We start from the raw sequence: 24,307 nt of genomic DNA on the forward strand, positions 1-24,307 counted from the left end.
TATGAAACCCCATGAAAACCCATAAAATCAAAATGCCAAAAAATCCAAATCCAAAACCCTCTAAAATGTGCATAAATACTTGCTTAATGAAGATGAACTAATGAACTTGAAGATGATGAACCAAAATATTAAAGAAAAATTGAAAGAATGTGAGGAGTTGTGAGGAGTTTTGAAAGGAATTTTAATGGTTGCAAGAAAATGGTCATGGAGGGAGGGAAGGTTTTGAATCTTTTTCCTAAAAAAAAAGGGTATAATGGTCTTTTCCTACCTATAAGGGGTTAAAAATGCATTCTTTTTAAAAAGGGTCCCTGTTTCCAAAATAAATGTAAGACCCTAAATCTAAAGTGGAAAGGTTAATTAGAGAAGAACAAAACCCTAAGTAAGGATAGTGGAGCAAAGGGTGAAAAACATTAAAATTATCCAAAAAAAAAAAGTGACCAAAAGATCAAACGCATATGGAAGGCTTAAACATGTTAAACGCAAGAGTGCATGGAGAATGGAAGCAAGAATACTTGAAAAAGGACTAAAGGCTTGCATACAACCAATGCAAATGCATACATGAGCCATGCAGACACGGACATGAGGCTTACGTCGAGTGAGCATGCTAGGCGAAAAGGCCATGCATCAAGGCCAAGCGCACAGGCCATGCGCCAAGCGCCTAACCCATGCATCGAATAGGTATGCCTATGCGTTGAGCGAACAAGACATCCTATGCATCGAGTGCTGTCGAGTCTGTCGAGCAGCCATGCGTCGATGCGCTATGCTAAGTGCATGCCTATGCGACAAGGCGCTCCTATGCGATCGAGCACGTCTATACGGCCAAGCGCGCAAGCGCCTAGGCAGCACGCCCATGCGTCGATGGTCAGTGTCGTGCGTCCATGCTTAGTAGGCCGAGCAAGCATACCTAGCAAGCCATGCGTTGAGGGTGAGCAACCACCCTATGCGTTGGTGATGGCTGACTCATGTGATGGCTAAATGGGACTTTGACGAAGGAAGGGTGAGTTGTTATGCGTTAAGGACAAAAGGTAAGGCTAATTGATGGAAAAACTCCAAAGGAAGATGCCAATAGTTATACGAACATAAGTCTTAAACAATTTAAGTAGAGAAATATGTTTAAGTATTTAAGTGATTTAGGTGGCAAAAGGAGGTTCACACAAAGTTCTAGCAGGAGGTGGACAAAGGAGATTTCATGCAATGGAAATCTTATCACCCTAAGCAGGAGGTGGGTGAAGGAGATTTCATGCAAAAAAGGAAATTTTGGCTGGCAAGCTGAGATGAGAACAACTCAAGGCTAGGTTGGGTAGGCTAAGTATTGGCAGCTCCAAAGTGAGACAAATGGGGGTTGAGTTGTCACAAGGGGGTGAGTTTGGAAGAGCTATAAATAGAGGGGTTGGGCGAGAGGAATTTATTCATACCATCACCAAAATCTTGTGTTGAGAGCATATTTAGAGTGTTATGTTCAAGTTATTAGACTGCCAAGATAAGTGAAGTTCAAAAGAAACAAAGGTTGCGTTGGTGAAAGCATTGAGCCATCTCGGACGCACAAGTCAGTCAGCGCATCCGGCACCTTATGCGCACGCCTTACAGCGCTGCGTCCGTCCGCGCGTTAGCTCAGCGCAGCAGCCCCACCATGTGACGCATCACGCCTAGCGCAACAGGCCACCGTGCAACGCGCACCCAATGCGTCAGCCCCTTGTGCGGCATAACACGCCCACCCTGCCTATGGCTAAACGTCCAGCTGCCTACCACGGTCCAAATAACCTCTAAAGAGGCTAATTTTAGGATTTTGGCTAAATTAGAGTAGGGTAAGCTGGTATTTTCAATATATAATGGTGTTTTGGAAATTTTGACATTATTATTGATATAACAAGTATTAATTGAGGAATTTTCATTGATATGGAGAAATTCTCAAGAAGGTATTCTCAAGGTGATTTTAGTGGAAAAACTTGCTTGCGGTGAGTATTTACTTAGTTTTATGCATTGATATATGGATAAATGCATATATAAGTGCAAGATGCATGCTTATGATGTTATGTTGTTGCCATGATATTGTTTGTGAAATTTCTATGGAAACTGAGATTATACCCAGACTACATAAGTTAGCATGCTTAATAAAAGGTGCTTGGTGGGAAACTATAGTCGGCCTCAGTCGGCGAGAAATAATAGTCGGTGACGACCGGCGGGAAATATAGTCAAGTTACCTAAGCATGACTAGCAGGAAAAGAATTGTCGATGTGCACATTAGCAGGAAAAGAGGGTTATAGGAAAGTTTCCATAAAAAGTTGTTATGATTGATAGCATGAACATGCCGAGTATAGCATGGAATTGGGGGATGATGATTGCATGAATTTACTCATGATCATGCATAAATTATACTGGAATTGTGATTATGTGATTGACTTCCCAAAAATATGTTTTGCAAAGTAATTATTATTTTAAAAGCACCACTCACTGGGCTTAGTAGCTCACACTCTTTCAAGTGTTTTCTTCTATCCCCCCCCCCCATCCCAAGTAGCAAAGTAGAGCGTTCAGGAAGGAGTCTATAAACCACCAAAACACCAGGACTTGGTAAATTCTCAGGGCACGGCTCGGATCATGTGATAAAAGAATATAGGAAATTGAACTATGTGTATGAAAATTAGATAGATTATTGTAATCATGTCACAGTCTTTAATAGATACAGGGGGAAATGTTAAATTAAAATATTGTCTGGAAATACTACTGGTGTACCCTCATGCTCCCTTCCAAGTCTTGGGGCTAAGGCTAGGGAGGGGGTGTGACAATAAAGTCTCCAATAGGCCATTTTCCCCAATTGTCCACATTATTTAAGTGTAGCAGCCCTCCATCGTCTCAAAATAGCCCATTTTTTTTTATATAGGTAGGAAAATAAGTTAATTTATTTACAAATGTAGCAAAATTTTACTATCTATTAGTGATAGACTGTGATAGACATCTATCAGTATGAATGATATAAATCTATCGCAGCCTATCACTCATTTTGTTATACTTGAAAATATTTTCAGTAGTTTTACCATTTAAAACAGTTATCCTATTTATATCTTCAATGTATTATTTGTAAAAACATAAAAAAAATATCATCTACTTAGTCTAATATGAATAGAAATACTATAAACAATACTCATAGCTCGATTAACATCAAGTATATATTACCAACTTTAAATTAAGATATTTGATTCATCACCCTACAATTTTTTTAAAAGAAAAAAGAAGAAAAGAAAAAAAAAGAAAAAAAATTATACCTTGGTTTGGGAAGAAAAGCAACAAAATTATCAATCTAGAACAAACTATGCTTGAGACAAGACTAGTGTTTTGTTCTTACGATCCCTAATGATTTGGATCCCTGAACAAAATGTGCTTCACCCAAATCTTTCATTTGGAATTGAACAGTTAGCCATTTCTTAATGTTAGTTAGAAAGCCTATATCATTCCTAATAAGTAGGATATCATCCACATATAAACCAAGAAAGTTACTGAATTGTTGATGATCTTCTTGTAAACACAAGGTGTTGGGGTTGATGCCTGTTAGCTCTAAAAAAGAGCTATTATTCCTAGCTCAATTCGGGCTCGTTATTGAATTTTACGTGTTTATTTCCCTATTTTTTAGGTATTGAACAATCAAGAGGTAGAATTAATCATTTGGTGAAAAATCGGGTTAGTTTGAAGCAATTTGGAGTTAAGTTGAGCATCCGGGCTTCAAAAAAATCAAAATGATCAAAATGCCCCTACCGGAGCGTCACAACGCTCATAATTGGCCAAAGGCTAATGTTCGTGCAATGCTTGAAGGCAATAGCTTGAGTGTAGGGGAGCGTTGCAATGCTACCCCAAGCGTCACGACGCTTCAGAGTTGGATCATCACCAGCGTTCCAACGCATCTCAAGGCTTGAACTTCAATGCTGAAAGATAGAAGCATCAACATTGCAATGCTTCTCTAGAGCGTTGTGACGCTACGATCTTTGACGGACAAGTAATGAAGCGCGCGTGTAAGTGAGTGTTGGCCATGCGTTGGACTTCTTGCCTGACACTTCCTTTCGGCCGCATCAGCGTTGCAACACTATTCCAAGCGTTGCAATGCTGCGTTGATCTCTATATATACTTATCTTTGGCCCTAGGTCAAAGAATGCTGATACTTGGAGGCGAATGCTTATTTTTGGAGGTGAATGTTGAACTTTTGAGGCTAAATTGATGGAGGCCGAAGTTAGACTATATTATTCTTCTATTCCCTTCAATTTTTAGTATCATTAGTTAGTTTTTATTTTTTGGATTATGAACATGTACTGGAATGTATCCCGTTGGTTTTTCTATGAATCGATGAGGTAATCTTTCTTTTAGTTCTTGGATCGAACATTCTTTGTATTTTGATGAGTTTTCTGTTCAATTCTGTACTTTAATTAGAAATATGTTTTTCTTGAATCTTTTTTAATTTAGACTTGCTTTTATGTGTTGGATTGGCGACCCTATCATGATTGTATGTCTTCGCTAGTTAAATTCAAGCTCGCACGCATCCTTGTAATCGTCCATGCTTTGAATTTACCCTTGTAGCACAGATTAGATGAACATGCTTAGGTTTATAGGTTGGTCTAGAATCTTTGCATCATACGTTTAATCCAGATTTAAAGAATAAATTGATTATTTGAACATGGCTATCCTAACACTTAATCAACATAGTTGAATCCTGAATCTTAATGCATGTGCTTCTAGTTCTTTATGGCCGCTGAGGACCCAATTACATCTAGGAGCATGTAGGTTAGTTGAGGCACATCTTTCCAGCCTTAATTACGAATTAAGACGCTCGATTGGTTCAGACTAATTGATTGTCGGCCTTTGTAGAGATTAGTTAATTTGCATCAATTGGGTAGCTATGCATGCATAATTTGAATATATGATATGTTGGCTGAAAACAATGATTTAATTTACGTTGAATGACTACGTGATCGGAGAACTAAATGAATCCATTACCGTTTCATATATCTATTGCATTTTAGTTTTTCTCATATGTTATCTCTTCCACACAAAAACCCCCATTTAACGCTCTAGTTAGAAAATTAACTTAACGAAACCAATCGCACTTCTCCGCAGATCAACTCAGACTTATCACTGTTGCTACGTTTTAATAATGATAGGAGTAGTTTGGTATTATAAATTTTCTTTTGACCAAACTCGAAGCTTATTTACGACGTAAGTTTCGGGCCTGTCAATGCCCTAAATCTCGTAAGGTCCTGTAGTTTGTAATTGTGTTGTACAAACATTTTATTTATTTAATAAAATATAAGATGTTTTATTTGACATTTAGTAGCATTAAACCCAAACCAATAAACTAACATCCAAGGTTATCTTATGTAGCTTAAACATGTACGTAGAGACATACAGGTGGATCATGTTTAAGTGATAACCTACATGGTCTGTAGTAGATGGATAAGGCTGGATACCTTATGCTGGTGACACTACGAGTATGGCCCACTTTATAGATGTTACAATTGTTGTAGAGTGCTACAAATGATGTAATTCTAATCATTCATGTGGAGACATGTGAGTCGGGGTATTTTATACAAAGGAATTTGTATAAGACCGGACCACGAAATGACTAGTCTCATTATATAATGCCGTTCATAATAGAGACTTACATTTCACTAGGATGACCATAGGAGACATGACTTGAATCCTGAGTCAGTTGTGAGCTTCTGCCTATGAAGGCGATCCTTTGATTTATATGGGTGAGAGTGGCCAGATCGTCGACTCAACAAGCCTACCATTTTATGGATTCGTCTGATTGGGGAGTTGGGAACACAGTTACACAAGACGAAATTCACTCGTTCCCCAATATCGGGGTAAGTAGATAAATTGCTCCCTTAAGGGCTGATTCTGGGGCTTGAATAATGTGGTGCCACACTCTCTTTTGGCCCGAGAGAGGTTTAGTCATAGTTGGACTATGATTTTTTGTTCATTAGAGGGATACTGGTACTTAAGGAGTTAGATGTAACTATACTTACGAACAATTTGTGGAGAGTTATCGCACTGTTGACTGGTTATATCTAATAGACACAACACTATATTTGTAGTGCGAAGAGTGAAGCTGTCGGTCTTTAGTGGAGTGCCTAATAGTTAATGAATGTTGAATAGAATAATATAATTAAAGGAGTTTGATTAATTATTCAAGTACCATTTGAGCTTCAAGCTACAGGTTCATAAGATCTCCTCTGTAGCTCAACAAGGTTTAAATGAGAATCAATTTTGGATTGATTTGTTTAAATTAATTGAGGGAATTAATTAGATGTGATATAATTTAATTTAATTATATATGATATAATTACTATAATGTGTTTGATACATTATAATATAAGTTTATTGCAACGTCATTGCAATGCAGAGCGATCAACGTCCTTCCTTGAGGGTCTCTTTCGAGGTGAAAGGTTTGGAGTCGCCACCAATCATTATAGGTATGATTGGTCATCTATTTTTAAAAGAAAAAATTGGTCTACTTAACCAAAGTTAGGTTCGGGGGTCGTTGAGCGTAGAAAAAGTATTAACACCCTACAACACCCATTTGAAAACATCTCATTTTTTGTTATCCAATTTATCTTATAAAAAATGGTCCTTATTTGTAAAAAAAAATGTTTATTAAAAAATTGTTGATGAAATTAAATAAAATACAACTAATGAATAGTTCTCAAGTAGAGGTGTTCCCTTATGGTCAACTTTAAGTATCTCAGCCTAGACAGAACTTATTGCATATAGTTAATTTTATTTAAAATTCATTGTCAAACTTTTGTATTATTTTTTAGATACAATTTAAAAAATGAACATTTCATTAACACCTAAATGTCAAAATAAATATAGACAATGTCTTCTAAATCTCACTCTAACTTTAAATAATAAACTAGAGTTAACACTTCGTGAGTGGACAAACGTCCATTACTTTATTATCATGTCGACGTTGGAATTTCCTAATTAAAGAAACATTTACCTCAAGAATTTGAGATATTTGATGATCTCAACTCCGTCATAGGATTAACATGATAATTAAAGAAATGTCTCATATGGATCAAAGCACATTTTAGAGACAAAATATGAATTGATCCTTATGAGTGGTGTACGCCTTTCAAAAGAAGATTGAAATTTATTTTGTAAACCAAAGTGGAAATCCAATTGGGGCTTCATTTAGAAAATTCAAATTTGAATGAAATCAAAATTCATCATAAAATTTCAAATTAAAACCAATTTAAAAATCATTTATGAAAGATTCAAATTGAAGGTCAAATTGATGTTGTTTTTAGAAATTCCAAATTGAAATGATTCAAAATTATTTAAATCAAATTGAATTTTATTTAGGAAATTCGAATTAAAACAAATTTAAAATATTTGAAAACTAAACTTGAATGGAATTGAAATTCAATTGATAAATGTGAATTAACACCAAGTTAAAATTCATTTATGAAAATATCAAATTAAATTTCAAATCAAGATGTTTTGGAAACTCAGAATTGAAATGATTCAAAATTCATTTTAGTCAAATTGAAGAGTTAGACACCAAACTGATATTGGAGTTATTTTTTAGAACTCCAAATTGAAGATTAAATTGAAATTTGGAAAAATTATCGAAGCTAATTAGAAAACTTCAAATTAAATCTAAATAAGTTTTATTTGGGAATTCTAAATTAGAATTTATTTGTAAAACAAATTGAAACTAAATTGAAACTCCAATTGTGACTAAAATCGATTGATTTTTTTAATAAAATCAATTTGAAAAACTTTAGAAAAATTGTAACAAACTTTATGAAAAATTTCAAACTGATATCAAATTGGGTTTTAAAATCTATTTAAGGAAGGAAGGTTTTGGAGAATAAAAAAAGAAAGAAACTAAAATGATAAGATAAATTAAAAATGAGACTTACCACACTTTACCTTTTCTTTTCTTCTCTTTCTTCCTCAACTAATTTTCTTCTTTTTTCTTCTTCCTCCATTTCCTCTTTCTTTCCTTCTCCTCCTCTTCTTTCATTCTTCTCTTTGCAATTGGGTTGTAGCTTTGGGTTTGTCGGAATCTAGTTCGCACGCCGTTCGTTGGAAGTCATGTGCGTTGATGGGGATCTCGTCGGAGTTTATGCTGCGATGGATATCGTCGGAATGTTGGACATTTACTATTATCTTCTTCTACTCTTTTCTCTAAAATTTCTATGCCAAAACTCTCTTCTAATCTAATCTCTAATTTCTTTCTTCTCAAATCTCTATAATCCTCTCCTTTCTCTATTTTCAATGTGTATATACCTCAATCCCCTTCTCTTCACCTAAATCTCTTTTCCATATATTCTTCCCCCTTCCAAAATTTATTATATTCCCCTTTTTATAAGCCATAGTAAAGCTTGAATTAGCTCAGAGAAAGTTGATAAAATGGAGGAGAAAAGTGGCAGAGAAGGAGAGAAATGGAGAAGAATAGGAAGAATGGGAAGAATAGGAGAGGAATGGGGTAGAAGGAAGAATGGAAAAAAATAAAAAATAAATAATAATATTTTTATTTAATGTTTTATTTAATTTTCTTTTATATATATAATATTTATCCTTTTAGATTTTTTAATAATTCTATTAACCAAAAAAAAAAAAAAAAACGTATTTTTTAAAAAAATCGAGCTGAACCAAATACGGTGTCTACTAAGTTTATTTGAGAGAAAATAAATATTTGAATATGATTCATATATTAATTATGTGAATTAGATTCATATAATTAAATTTATATTAAATACTGTACATTATTGAGAGAATGAAAAACTATAAGTTATATTATTTTTAATACAATATTAAACTACAGGTTATATGTTATATTTGATATAACATATAGTTTAATATATATATTATATGATAAAGTGGTTATCATATAAATATATATTATTTGTTTTATTAAAATTTCATCAACATTCTGATTAAAGCCATAACATTTGACCGTAGGGTCAAATCTTATATTCCAAGATTGAGATGCGTGTTTCAACCCATAAATGGATCGATTAAGCTTGCAAACTTTTTGCTCTTGACCTTGTTTGATGAATCCTTCTAGTTGATTCATGTAAATGATCTCATCAAGATTACGATTAAAAAAGGTAGTCTTGACGTCCATCTACCATATTTGATAGTCATAATACATGGCGGTGGACAAGAGAATTCAGATGGATTTAAGCACGACAACAGGTGAGAAGGTTTCTTCATAGTCCACTCTCTCAACCTGAGTATTACGCTTTGCCACTAATCTAGCCATATAGATTTCCACACTACCATTTACACCTCTCTTTCTCTTGTAGTTTGTTTTTCAACCTATGGGTTTTACTCCTCCAGGTTGATCTACAAGTGACCAGACAAAATTGAAGTATATAAACTTCATTTCCTGATTCATGGCTTTAATCCATTTATCTTTGTTCGTATTAACCATTACCTGCTTATAGGTCAATGGATCCTTAATGTCATTTTCTGGTATGACAACTTGAGTTTCTATTAAACACAAATAACGAGCAGGTTGAGTTATAACCCTCCCACTAAGTCGAGGCTCCCTCAACTCTTGAAGGGGATGTGTGTGACTAGATGAAGCAATATAAACAATTCTTGTTGAAGTGATTGGTTTTTCAACAACCCTTGGTGAAGATTAAGTAGGTTATTTGGAAAGTTCATTTAATATGATTTTACTTCTTGGTTTATGCTCTCTCATGTGGTATTCCTCCAAGAAAGTAGAATTTGTCGATACAAATACTTAATTCTCTTTTGGATCATAAAAGAGACCACCTTTCGTTTCTTTTGAATACCATACAAAGAGGCACAACTTTGAACATGGTTCTAGTTTCTTTGAGTTAGTCACTAACACATGGGCTGGATATCCCAAAATCCTGAGATGACGTAAACTAATTTTACGACCTCTCCATAGCTCAAAAGGTGTTTTAAAAACACTTTTTGATGAAATTTGGTTCAAGAGATAGATTGCAGTCTCCACTGCATAACCCCAAAACGAGTTAGGTAGAGAAGCATAACTCATCATCGACCAAACCATGTCTAACAGGGTTCTGTTTCTCCTTTTTGATACACCATTTTGTTGAGGTGTACCAGGTGCTGAGAGTTGAGATGTGGTTTCATGTTATATCAAATAGTTTTAGAATCCCATATCCATATGCTCTTCACCTCGATATAATCGAAATGTTTTTATCTTTTTACCTAATAAATTCCCAACTTCAGCCTTGTACTCCTTGAACTTTTCAAGTGTATGGGATTTGTGTTGCAATAGATAAAAATTTCAACTTGAGTTTCTGTTAAACCTAAATAAGAGCATGTTGAGTTATAACCCTCCCACTGCATCGAGGCTCCCTCAATTCTTGAGGAGGATGTGTGTGACTAGATGAAGCAACATAAACAACTATTGTTGAAGTGCTTGGTCCTTCAGCAAACCTTGGTGAAGATTCAGTAGGTTATTTTAAAAGCTCATTTAATATGATTTTACTTCTTGGTTTATGCTTTCTATTGTGATATTCCTCCAAGAAAGTAACATTTGTCGATACAAATACTTTATTCTCTTTTGGATCATAAAAGAGATCACCTCTCGTTTCTTTTGAGTACCATAGAAAGAGGCACAATTTTGAACGTGGTTCCAGTTTCTTTGAGTTAGTCACTAACACATAGACCAAACATCCCTAAATCCTGAGATGACGTAAACTACTTTTACAACCTCTCCATAGTTCAAAAGATGTTCCAAAAACACTTTTTGATGGAACTTGGTTCAAGAGATAGACTACAGTCTCCACTGCATAACCCTAGAGCGAGTTAGGTAGAGAAGCATAGCTCATCATCGACCAAACCATGTCTAACAGGGTTCTATTTCTCCTTTCTGGTACACCATTTTGTTACCAGGTACTGAAAGTTGAGATATGATTCATTGTTTTATCAAATAGTTTTGGAATCCCATATCCATATATTCTCCACCTCGATATAATCGAAGTGTTTTTTATCTTTTTACCTAATAAATTCTTAACTTCAGCCTTGTACTCCTTGAACCTTTCAAGTGTATCGGACTTGTGTTGCAATAGGTAAACATACCCATATTTTGAATAATCATCTGTGAAAGTGATAAAATTTTCAAACCCTCCTCTTGCCTTAACATTCATCGGACCATTAAGGTCTGAATGTATAAATTCTTCTAACTCTTTGGAAGTCCATTCTTGACGAACCCCTCAATCCTATTGAGATTTATGTGACCTAGTCTTAGATGCTAAAGATGGACATTTTCTTTTGGAGAAACTTTAAGTCTTTTGTTTTGCATGGTTGCAGTGTTGAATATTTCAACATTGTGGAGCATTTTAGATGCTAATAGTCTTAGCGCATATAAGTTGTTTTCTTTTATTGCTGAATAAATGTTAATACCATTCTTTGAGACAAATGCTTTATCGCAAATAAATGATATTAAGATTATTCCAATAAACAAGATAAAGAGATCAAATTCCTCTTGAAATGAGGAACAAAATAACATTGTCTAGCAATATATATTTAGAATAAAAAAACAACTTCAAGCTCTCAACTGTGACCGTGAGACGACCTACCCCGTTCCAACCCGCAGAGTCATGTCTCCAATCTCCATTTGCTATCAGAAACTAGTTTCCTATAAAGAAGTACAAACATGGTTAGTGGCTCTTAAATTAAGTATCCAAGTGGAATCGTGATGTTCCACTAAAAAAGTTTATAAAACAAGTAAATCGTATTTACCTTCCTTTTTCTTCTTCTTTTCGGCCAAGTACTTTGGGCAATTACGTTTCCAGTGCCTATCTTGGTTGTAATGAAAACAGGTTCCATTTGCAACCGTGACCTTTTTGCTCTCTTGGGCAGCAGCAGGTGGAGTAGCTTTATTCTTCCCCTTACCACCTTTCTTCTTCTTCCATTTCTTAGAGCCTGAGGAAGAAGGCACGAACTTAGTCCCAGAGGTATAACACCTGTGGAAAATTTTCAAGGAACTGACAACATTTGCCTCTCCGTGTTGTCCTTTGACATTCATCAAGGACTCGTAAGTCTGTAACTTGTTGATAAGAGTGGTAAGATCGTATTCTATTTTGTTCAGGACAACATTGTTGCTGAACTGTAGGTAACTCTTCGGAAGAATTTCTAGAATAAAGGCTAGCGGGACTCGTGTCACACCCCCTCCTAGATTACCCTTTTATTCTTGAAGAGGATATGACCGTGGTAGTTACTAGCCCTACTGCCAGCACTCACCACCCAAGCCTTTTAATCTAAATACCAACTTATTCATCTGATTAGTAATATACGCAAACAGCTAACCTCCCTTAAGGTTCTACAAAGATTACATAAATACATGCATACAGCCAAGACATTACTTTTATAGAAAAATATTCACAGGTGGCCCAAACATTCCAACAGAAGCCCTAGTCCCTCACAAAACATGTGTACATAAACAGATCATCAACCTAAGTCTATTAATAAGCCGAGTCTTTTGGTGGCAAGCAGCAGTGGATCAACTTTGAGGAAACTGACCGCTACCTGAAAAGGGAAAACACAGAAATTCTGTGAGCTAAAAACTCAGTGAATGATTATAGAATCGTAAAGCAACAAGTGTAGCATCACTATAAACATGTATATATACAAATGAGTAAACTCAAGCAATTGTCTCTAAATGTAGCTGTAAACCATTCTCAAACATCATCAAACATTATTATTCCCTAGTTGAGAACGAGCCTAAACGCTCTAGCTCCCAAACATTTATTACCGTCCAAGAGACGCATACTTCGGTCTCTCATTCATAACTGCCTTTGTGCACATGGCCACACTAAGTACCATCATATTTTAGGTACTTCTACTCAGATACCTTCTCAAATTTGTCCTTCAGTATCGAGCTACTATGATACCTTCCCATATGTCCTCCGGTATCAAATTGGCCAGATACTTTCTCAAATGTCTTTCGGTATCAAATTGGCCAGGTACCTTCTCAAATGTCCTTTGGTACCAAATTGGTTAGATACCTTCTCAACGTCTTTCGGTATCAAATGTGTATTTTGTAACATCAAATTAAGTCCCATTGCCTAGTATTTACACAATAGCTGTTCCATTGCCACTTATTTACACAAGAACTCACTCTCTCATAGCCTTCCTCTAGGAAGCATATATCAAAATCAGAAACATAGCTTTTGTAATGGTTACATGACATACCTTGGCCTGTGTTACACACATACAAGTCTGGAAACATGCATTAAGTTATTCTCCAACCATTTATTGCTTGAGGAAGTATGAATACATCATTAATGTCACTGTGCTTTACTTGATTATATACGCATGAGTATTAGAAACCTTAAGTTTACTTAGTCACTTGCAGATCGTCAGGCTCTTATTGGTTTATACGTTTCCTCTAGCTCCTCTTGGCCTGAAAAGACATAATTCCCGATTAAACTACTTAGAATACCTAGTAAAATACCTTAAATAATTCATTTATTAAAGGAACTTCCATCAATACAGACAGCTTTACTGGCGAGATCCCCCTGAGCGAGGTCAGCGAGATCCCCCTGAGTGATGCTAGTGAGATCCCCCTGAGCGATGCTAGTGAGATCCTCTAGAGTGATGCTAGCGAGATCCTCTAGAGCGATGCTAGCGAGATCCTCTAGAGCGAGATCAAGCTTTTCCTGTCAAATCTTAGCGATACTCACCTCAATTTCTAGCGAGATTTCCCCCTAGAGTGAGATCCTCCTTACAAAATCAGCGAGATTTCCTTTATAAGCGAGATCCCCATGCCCAACTCTCGCTATAATTCTCCACGATGAACTGCTTGCTTATTCTTCACAAGCAGCTGTCTGCTTATGCACCAATTCACTGTTATAACTTCAAAAATTCATAACTCAAAATCCAGAGCTCTTTTCAACAAACTTCCATCCACAAACTTGTTTAAATTTGAGTTAACTTCCTTATCTTAAAATTTCAGCCCAGAATTCCTTATAGTTTAGCTTCAAACTTCCAAACTTCACCTTAAGCCCTGATTAATCTGTGGTTCTGCCTCTTCTGCAAATTCTCCACTTTTGTTCTTCTTCTCTTGCAATCTTTCTTCAATAGAACAACCTTGAAAACTAGATTCTCCCAGCTTTCAAATGGTACCGAATTCGCTAAATTTGCTCTTGTCAATTGCCGAAACCATGCTTTTGAAGTTTCATTTCCCCTTTTAATCTTTCTGCCGCTTCCTGAGTTCAAAAAGTAGATTGCCACGTCACCCCACACTTAGTGCCTCTAGCCAGACTAATGATTGAGTTTCTTCATTTAATATATTTTCCTTCCCTTCCTTCATAATCCCTATAAACAACATGAATTTCTACTTAATAAATATGTAATATAACATCTCTTTGGCTAAACATGCTTATCTAGGGAACTTAAGTTCGGGGTTTACAACCATCTCCCCCTTAAAAAGAAATTTCGTCCTTGAAATTTACTTGATATGTCATTTGAAAAGTTGAGGGTATCTCTTCCTCATTTGCTCTTCAGGTTCCCAGGTTGCTTCCTCGATCTCATGATTATGCCATAACACCTTCACCAAAGGAATCGTCTTATTTCTAAGTACCTGATCTTTCCTGTCTAAAATATCGATGGCCTCTTCCTTGTAAGATAAATATTCTTTGAGCTGTACCAGTTGTGTTGCTAGTACGTGCATAGGATCAGGCACGTATTTCCTTATCATCGACACATGAAATACGCCGTGTATACGAGCTAGCTCCATCGACAACTGCAACCTATAAGCTGCTGGACCAACTCGTTCCACAATTTCATATGGTTCGATGTATCGTGGACTTAACTTCCCTTTTCTACCAAACCGAAGAATTTCTTTCCATGGGGATAGCCGGAGAAATACCCGTTCTCCGACTTCAAATTCTAGTTCTTTTCTTTGTTTATCCGTGTAGCTCTTCTGTCTATCGCGAGCCGCCTTAAGATTATCCCTGATAAGTTTCACATTCTCTGTTGTTTGTTGGACTAATTCTGGACCCAGTAATTGTCGTTCCCCGACTTCATTCCAGCATACTGGAGTTTTGCAAGGTCCGCCGTACAATGCTTCATAGGGAGCCATTCCGATACTAGAATGGTAGCTATTTTTGTAGGCAAACTCAATCAACGATAAGTGTGTATCCCAACTTCCTTTGAATTTTAGTACACAAGCTCTTAACATATCTTCCGGTGTCTATATAGTTCTTTCCGACTGTACTGAAATGCAATTTAATGCCCATAGCCTTCTGTAAACTAGGCCAAAATTTTGAAGTGAACCTCGAGTCCCGATTCAACACTATCGACACTAGGGCTCCATATTGGCTGATTATCCTATCCACATAAATCTTAGCTAGACGGTCTAGTGTAAAAGTAACTTTTACTGGTCTGAACTTGGCCGTCTTAGTTAGTCTATCGACTATTACCCAAATGCCATCAAATCCTGAGGGTGTCTTAGGCAGACCAAATAGAAAGTCCATTGTCACATGCTCCCACTTCCACTCAGGCACTGGAAGTGGATTGAGTAATCCTGCTGGTCTTTGTCTCTCAGGTTTTAATTGTTGACAGACTATACATCGGTCCACATATTCTGCTATGTCTCTCTTCATGCCAGGCCACTAGTAAGATTTCTTCAAAGTTTTATACATCTTGGTGCTACCTGGATGCATGGCATAAGCGGAACTATGTGCTTCCTCTAGAATGGATTGTTTAAGCTGTAGCTTGTTAGGCACACACATTCTCCCCTCCTTTTCTAGTACACTATCTGTTCCCAGTTGAAAGTCAACCCTGATGCCCTTACTCATATCATCAACAATCTTTTGAAAATCAGGGTCTTCCAATTGATCCCACTTATGGTTTTCAACTAAGGTCGGCCTTATCTGAAAAGTAGCAATCATTCCTCCTGACGGTTCCACTAATAAGGCGGTTCTGGAATTCCTGAACTTCTGCAATAGCATTCCTCTTATTAAACCAATAATGGCCTTGGGTCCCGAGGATTTCCTACTTAGTGCATCTGCCACAACATTAGGCTTACCAGGGTGGTACTCGATGGGACAATCGTAATCTTTAATCAATTCAATCCATCTTCGTTGTCTTAGATTTAATTCATTTTGATCAAAGATATATTTTAAGCTTTTGTGATATGTAAATATCCTACACCGCTCTCCAAATAGGTAAAGTCTCCACAACTTAAGAGCCAAAACAAATGCTGCCAACTCTAGATCATGTGTGGGATAAATGCCCTCGTGTTTCTTAAGTTGATGAGAGGCATATGCAATCACCTTCCCATCCTGCACCAATAGACACCCCAATCCTTATCGAGATGCGTCGCAATAAATCTTAAATTCCTTACTTGAAATAGGCAAGGTAAGCACTAGTGCTGATACTAGTTTCCGTTTTAGCTCCTGGAAACTATGTTCACACTCCAATGACCATTTAAACCTCATAACTTTCTTGATCAGGTTCGTCAACGGAAGGGCTATCTTAGAGAAACCCTCCACAAACCTCCGATAATAACCTGCCAACCCTAGGAAACTGCATATTTCTGAAACGGTTGTGGGTCGTTCCCAATTAACTATTGCTTCCATCTTCTGGGTATCTACACTAATGCCCTCTGCTGAAACAACATGCCCAAGAAATACTACCCGATCTAACCAAAAATCACATTTACTAAATTTAGCATACAACTGCCTATCTCGCAACATCTGCAATACTATCCTCAGGTGGGTAATATGATCCTCCCTACTACCAAAATACACTAGTATATCATCAATGAATACTATCATTAACTGGTCCAAGTAGGGATGAAATATCCTGTTCATGAGATCCATGAATACCGCAGGGGCATTTGTCAATCCAAAAGGCATTACCAGGAATTCATAATGTCCATATCTTGTTCTAAATGCAGTTTTAGGAATATCGGCTTCTCTCACTTTCAGTTGATGATAACCCGATCTCAGGTCTATCTTCGAAAACACCATGGCTCCTCTTAGCTGATCAAACAAATCATCAATGTGTCGTAACATATATTTATTCTTAATCGTTACCTTATTCAGCTGCCTATAGTCGGTACACAATCTAAGTGTACCATCTTTTTTCCTCACAAACAATATCGAAGCTCCCCAAGGCGATACACTAGGTCGAATGTATCCCTTGTCAATTAACTCTTGCAGCTGAACCTTTAATTCTTTCAACTCAGTCGGCGCCATTCTATACGGTGCCTGCGATATGGGAGTTGTTCTTGGAACTATGTCAATAGTAAACTCCACCTCCCTGTCGAGTGGTAATCCCGATAGTTCTTCAGGAAATACATCTCGAAATTCATTTACCATTGGGACATCCTCTAGGTTTAGCTCTTTCCCTTGAGCAACCATCATATGAGCCAGATAGGCTTTACATCCCTTGCTCAATAGCTTTCGAGCTTTCACTGTCGATATCAAATTCCCCATAACTAATCGTTTGCTTCCTGTCAGCATTGTATCTTGGCCATTTGATTTTCTGGGTACTACCTTCTTCTTGTAACAGTCTACTGAAGCATAATACTTACTTAGAAAATCCATCCCCAGGATAGCATCAAACTCCAATAGTTCTAAAGAAAGTAAATCAGCATAGAAGTTCTGACCATTGATTAGTATCTCACAATGATTATAGCATCTATCTACTACTATCACATCTCCCAAAGGGGTAGAGATAAATAACTCTTCAGGCATAGGTTCAACCAACCTATCTTTACTAGATGCATACATGCTAGATATAAATGAATGTGCGGCACCAGGATTAAATAAAACATAAGTAGACTGCCCACATAACATAACATTACCGGTCACAATATTTAGAGACTCCGCTGCCTCCTGGTGTGTCACGACATACACTCGTCCCTGCTGCTGGGGTTGACCTACGGCATTCTTCTGCTTGGCACCACTTGACCTTTCACCCCGATTTCCAACACTCTTTGGTTGGTTAACTGTCTGAAAGGTCGACTGTTGTGCTGTTGGAACGTCCTTGTTCATCTGAGGACAGTCCCTCTTGAAATGCCCTGTTTGTCCACATTGGAAACATGCACTTCTGCCACTATAGCATGCCCCAAAATTCCTCTTTCCACAACTAGGGCATGTCGGTCTCCTGTCTGTGCTAGCTACTGACTCACCAGCTCGTGGCATCTCTGATCGGCTAACTGCACCGACCGAGGGTCTCGTTTTCCTTTTCTTGGATCCCTGTCAACTGGTTCCCCTAAAATGGCTTCCACTAGTCTGGGTTGCCGCTGGAGATCGAAATCCCTTGTCTCTAGGCCCTACTACGGCCTCACTGCCTCTTGGCAACTGTCAACATCTGCAAAACTCTGCTCGACTCGTATTGCTGTTTCTACTAACTGGTTAAATTCTAGCCAATTAGCCGTAGACGTCACTGGAGTTCTGATTTCCTTTCTTAAACCTTGTTCAAATTTCCTGCATCTATCTCTTTCCTCAGCAATAATCGGCAGGGCATACTGTGATAACTCTGTAAATTTCTGCTCATATTCTGCCACCGACATCATTCCCTGTGTTAATCTGAGGAACTCATCCCTTTTTGCATCCCGAAACGAGCTGGGGTAATACTTATCTTCAAAGGCCTTTCTGAACTCAGGCCATAACATCACATCTGTACTGGCTCGTCTGGCGGATATCACTTTCCACCATTTCTCTACTTCTTTCTGTAGTAGAAAGGTGGCTAATCCCACTTTCCTGTCCTCTGGACAACTCATAACATTGAAACATTTTTCAACTACATTCAGCCACAACTCAGCTTCAGCTGGATCTGTTGTACCTTCAAATGTCATAGCCTCTAGGGCTTTAAACCTCTCAATACCATATTTCTTTTCTGGGTCGGCTCGTGCAGAGCCCATGCTGGTGTTGGATTTTATGTCCTAAAACTCGTAGTTTGTAAATTAATAAATATATTCTGTTTTATATAAAGTTGTTATTGAAATTATAATCTTGAATCCAATAAACTAAGGTTCCGAGGCTATTTAATGTAATTTGAACTTTATTTAGTGACATAAATGTGGATCAAGTTCAAATATATAGCCAAAATGGTCTATAGTATATGAATAAGGTTGGGCGCTTTATTCTGGGGACACTATGTATGCGGCCCACTTTGTAGATAGTACAAACGATGTGATCCTGAATCGTTCATATAGAGATATGTGAGTGAGGGTATCCTATGTATAGAGTTTACATAAGACTGAACCATGAAATAGTCACTTTTTACGTTCTAAATGCCGTTTTATGTATAAAACTGACTATTTCGTTAATTGATGACCTAGGTAACTTAATCTTAATCCTGAGCTAACTATGAACTTCTGTTCACTCGGAATTATCCTTAGATCTGCATAGGTGAGGGCAGCTCAACATCGCTGGCCCAATAAGCCTCCCATTTCAGGGGTAAGATCGGGTGGATAGCTGGGAACATAGGGTGCAAGACGGAATTCACTCCTACCCGTTATAGGGATAGTAGAAAGGTTATTCCCTTTAGTACTGAATCTAGGTCTTGAACAAGGGGTCCCACTCTCTCCTTGGCCCGAGAGGGATTCGGTTTATAGGTTGGACCTTAAACCAATTGTTCATTAGAGGATCAGTGGAACTTAAGGAACAAAATGTAGTCTTGGGGGTAAAACGATTTTTATGACCCAACCGAGATTATGAACAACTTGTGAAAGATTAACTTACTCATCATGGTTATATCAAATGGACACAAATATATCTATAGTGAGGGGAGTGCAACTACGGGACTTTAGTGGAATGACCCGTTAGTTAACGAATGTTGATTAGCTCCGTCTAAAGAGTTTAGCTTGCTAATCTTAGATTGTTGGAGCCCATGATCTAAAGGTCCATTAGGTTCCCCTACTAGCTCATATGGAATCAACTTAGAACAGTATGATAGAATAATTCGAATTGTTCGAATTAGGTAGAGAGAGAGAAACCGACAAGTATATATGTTATAGTGGTCGGGTTTTTCAGATTAGAGATACAGCTTTAATATTTAAATGTGATTTAAATATCAAGAATATGAATATGTTCATATTCGAAAGCTCGAAAATAATGGAAATGGTCAAAGTTTTAAAAAGTCAAAGAGTTGACTTTTGACTTCTAAAAGTCAAACTTTGACCGACCTTATATTCAAATATGATTTGAATTTCGAGAAAATGAATGCAGATTCACACTCGGGAGGTCAAAATTAGTCAACATGGAAAAAATCATAAAAAGTCAAAATGTTGACTTTTTGGTCAAAGTTTGACTTTGACCAAATGACTATTTTGCCCTTTGACTATAGTTAGTGGGAAAAACCAAACTTTTGTTGGACAATTCCACTAACAAAATTGTAGGCTAGATGTTGGCTTATAGTGGAGACATTAAGCCCACTAAGTGAGTGGATTCTAGGTGTTGGGTTTTTGTGAAGATTTTTCACGCAATTGTTGCATGCCTTTTTTTCTATAAATTGGGCTCTTCAATTTAGTTAAAATATTTTTTCCATTTTGAAAATTAGTTTTCTGATATTTGGGCTGGAAAATTACAACTTTGTGAAGAAAAGAAAAGGAAACACCCCAAACCTACTCAAAATTCCATTCCTTATTTTCATCTCTTTTCTCTCTCTTGGTTCTCTTCATCCACCGGGTCCCACAACTCGGTTCCGAGTCCAGAGAATAGTAGGTCAACTCTAGTGGTGGTTCAAAAGAGTTCGGGTCGAGATTCAATGAGGAGAAGCGGCTTTCGGGAGATTCAAAGGTAGCATCTCTACACTTTTAATTCACTGTTTTTTCCTTCATGATGCATGCTTATTTCCTTTAATTTAAGAGCAATTAGAGTGTAATTAGGTCCTAATTCTACTGTGTATGTCTCGTGTTTCATCAGCTGGCTGCTAACCTCTGCACTATCCTATCAAACATTGCATCTTCTAGCTGCGAATCTTCCCTTGCTTGGGGAGTACTAGACTCTCCCTCGGACATCGTTTCCTGACCCAATGGATCATTCACCTTCTTTTTGCCACCCGGTGGGTTCTCCCCAACCTCCGAGCCCCTATTGGTAGGGCCAGTGTTCCTGTCACCTGTCTGCTTACTAGGTCTGCCACGTTTCCTCGGCATTCCACCTAATACAATTTACACATGTTAGGGGCTCACACTTAGGGACTTAGACTTATGCATAAACTTCCCTCTCATTCCCAAAACCTTATGCTCTAATACCAACTTGTCACACCCCCTCCCAGATTACCTTTTTATTCTGGAAGAGGATATGACCGTGGTAGTTACTAGCCCTACTGCCAGCACTCACCACCCAAGCCTTCTAATCTAAATACCAACTTATTCATCTGATTAGTAATATAAGCAAACGGCTAACCTCCCTTAAGGTTCTATAAAGATTACATAAATACATGCATACAACCAAGATATTACTTTTATAGAAAAATATTCACAGGTGGCCCAAATATTCCTATAGAAGCCCTAGTCCCTCACAAAACATGTGTACATAAACAGATCATCAACCTAAGTCTATTAATAAGCCGAGCCTTTCGGTGGCAAGCAGTAGCAGGATCAACCTTGGAAATTCTGTGAGCTAAAAGGTCAGTGAGTGACTATAGAATCGTAAAGCAACAAGAGTAGCATCACTATAAACATGTAAATATACCAATGAGTAAACTCAAGCAATTGTCTCTAAATGTAGCTGTAAACCATTCTCAAACATCATTAAACATTATTATTTCCTAGTTGAGAATGAGCCTAAACGCTTTAGCTCTCAAACGTTTATTACTGACCAAGAGACCCATACTTCGGTCTCTCATTCATAACTGCCTACGTGTACGTGGCCACACTAAGTACCATCATATTTTAGGTACTTCTGCTCAGATATCTTCTCAAATTTGTCCTTCATATCGGGCTACTATAATACCTTCTCATATGTCCTTCGGTATCAAATTGGCCAGATACCTTCTCAAATGTCCTTCGGTATCAAATTGGCCAGGTACCTTCTCAAATGTCCTTCGGTACCAAATTGGTTAGATACCTTCTCAACGTCCTTCGGTATCAAATGTGTATTTTGTAACATCAAATTAAGTTCCATTGCCTAGTATTTACACAAGAGCTGTTCATTGCCATTCATTTACACAAGAAATCACTCTCTCATAGCCTTCCTCTAGGAAGCATATATCAAAATCAGAAACATAGCTTTTGTAATGGTTATATGACATACCTTGGCCTGTGTTACACACATACAAGTAGGGAAACATGCATTAAGTTATTCTCCAACCATTTGTTGCTTGAGGAAGTATGAATACATCATTAATGTCACTGTACTTTACTTGATTATATATGCATGAGTATTAGAAACCTTAAGTTTACTCAGTCACTCACAGTTCGTCAGGCTCTTATTGGTTTATATGCTTCCCCTAGCTCCTCTTGGCCTGAAAAGACATAATTCCCGATTAAACTACTTAGAATACCTAGTAAAATACCTCAAATAATTCATTTATTAAAGGAATTTCCATCAATACAGATAGCTTTACTGGCAAAATCCCCTTGAGCGAGGCTGGCGAGATCCCCCTGAGCGATGCTAGCGAGATCCATCAACGCAAACGGTTGCGTCCAATCCGGCGAAATCAGAATGGGTGTAGTGATGAGCGCATTCTTCAGTGTGTGGAATGCTTCAGTGCATGCATCATCAAAATCATACTCGCGGTCAGCCTCAAGGAGCATACTTAGGGGCCTTGCGATCTGGGAAAAGTTGCGGATAAATCTTCGATAAAACCTCGCATGTCCCAGAAAACTCCTAAGCGTTTTCACATTGATTGGTAGTGGTAGCTTGGAAATTGTGTCGATTTTCGCTTGATCAACTTCCAATCCTGCCTTCGATATTTTGTGACCTAGCACAATTCCTTCTTCAACCATAAAGTGGCATTTCTCCCAGTTTTGAACAAGATTAGTTTCCACACATCTCTTCAAGACTTTCTCAAGATTAGATAAACAGGAGTCATAAGTATTGCCGAAAACTGAAAAAATCATCCATGAATACCTCGACTGAATCCTCCAAGAAATCTGAAAATATTGCCATCATACATTCTTGGAAAGTACCTGGTGCATTGCAGAGTCCAAATGGCATGCGACGGAATGTAAACGTGCCAAATGGGCACGTGAAGGTTGTCTTATCTTGATCCTCCAGCGCAATTGCAATTTGGTTGTACCCTGAGTAGCCGTCAAGAAAATAGAAGAATTCATTCCCAACAAGTCGGTCTAACATCTGATCAATAAACGGGAGTGGAAAATGGTCCTTTTTAGAGGCCAGATTTAATTTGGAGTAGTCCATATATATTCTCCACCCCATAGTTGTCCTTGTGGGAATTAACTCATTCCTGCTGTTAGTGACGACTGTTATTCCCCCTTTCTTTGGAACGCATTGCACTGGGCTGACCCAACTGCTATCTGATATAGGGTAAATGACACCTGCATCTAGCCACTTCACTAGTTCTTTCTTCACCACCTCCCTCATGGCAGGGTTCAAACGACGTTGTCTCTCTATAGATCCCATTTTTCCTTCCTCAAGATGAATCTTGTGCATGCAATATGAAGGACTGATCCCCCGAATATTCGCCAAGGCCTTTGCGTTATTTTTCAAGATCTGGATAAGTGCATCCCCCTTCTCTTTACTCAGCGAGGTAGATATAATAACCGGTAACGTGTTATTGCCTCCTAAGTAAGCATATTTGAGGTGCACAGGCAACGACTTTAACTCTAACACGGGTGGTTCTTCTAAGGATGTCTCTACATATTTGCTTAAATTACATAAAATAACCTCGGATCTTAGTTTATTGGATTGAGTATATACTTATAAAATAACACTTATTTTATTAACAATATGTTTATACAGAGTTTACAAACTACGAGATTACAAAGAGATTTAGGATACCATTCCCAACAGAAATCTCGCATTTGCAAGATTACTTGCTCAAATAATTAAGTTAAGAGCACGATTTCCTGATTATACAATTAAGACCATTCATCTTGATAATGCTGGTGAATTTACATCCCAAGCTTTTGATAATTATTGTATGTCAATTGAGATAAGTGTTGAATATCCTGTAGCTCATGTTCATACATAAAATGATTTAGCATAATCATGTATAAAACGTTTTCAATTAATTGCAAGATCATTACTTATGAGAGCTAAGTTTTCTTCATTTGTATGTGGACATGCTATTTTGCATGCAACGTCACTTGTACGCATTAGGCTAGTAACTTATCATAAGTACTCACCATTACAATTAACTTATGGTCATGAACTAAATATTT

General features: G+C 37.5%; 2 protein-coding genes across 2 annotated transcripts; both read right to left on the reverse strand.

Annotated features, from left to right (window-relative positions):
• Positions 1-15,614: 15,614 nt before the first annotated feature.
• LOC150036986 (uncharacterized) lies at positions 15,615-18,155 on the reverse strand. The gene is made up of 4 exons (XM_090311838.1): positions 17,175-18,155; positions 16,866-16,988; positions 16,154-16,286; positions 15,615-16,060 (listed from the first exon to the last, which is right to left on the reverse strand). Exons 1-4 carry the CDS (start codon positions 18,153-18,155, stop codon positions 15,615-15,617), a joined length of 1,683 nt encoding a protein of 560 aa, XP_090167964.1.
• Positions 18,156-18,289: 134 nt separating this feature from the next.
• Positions 18,290-18,877, reverse strand: LOC150036987 (uncharacterized). The gene has a single exon (XM_090311839.1). The coding sequence runs from the start codon at positions 18,875-18,877 to the stop codon at positions 18,290-18,292; it is 588 nt and encodes a 195-aa protein (XP_090167965.1).
• Positions 18,878-24,307: the final 5,430 nt, after the last annotated feature.

The sequence above is a fragment of the Benincasa hispida genome, chromosome 3 (assembly GCF_027475165.1).
Source record: "Benincasa hispida cultivar pf3 chromosome 3, pf3_genome.v1.1, whole genome shotgun sequence".
NCBI lineage: Eukaryota > Viridiplantae > Streptophyta > Magnoliopsida > Cucurbitales > Cucurbitaceae > Benincasa > Benincasa hispida.

Coding starts and splice junctions, on each gene's coding strand:
- LOC150036987 (XM_090311839.1), bottom strand. CDS start 18,877: ATGGGCTCTGCACGAGCCGACCCAGAAAAGAAATATGGTATTGAGAGG.
- LOC150036986 (XM_090311838.1), bottom strand. CDS start 18,155: ATGCCACGAGCTGGTGAGTCAGTAGCTAGCACAGACAGGAGACCGACA. Junction 16,989..17,174: donor CTGAGTTGAAAGAATTAAAG/GTTCAGCTGCAA, acceptor TTGTTTGATCAG/CTAAGAGGAGCCATGGTGTT. Junction 16,061..16,153: donor TTACCTATTTGGAGAGCGGT/GTAGGATATTTA, acceptor AATTGATTAAAG/ATTACGATTGTCCCATCGAG.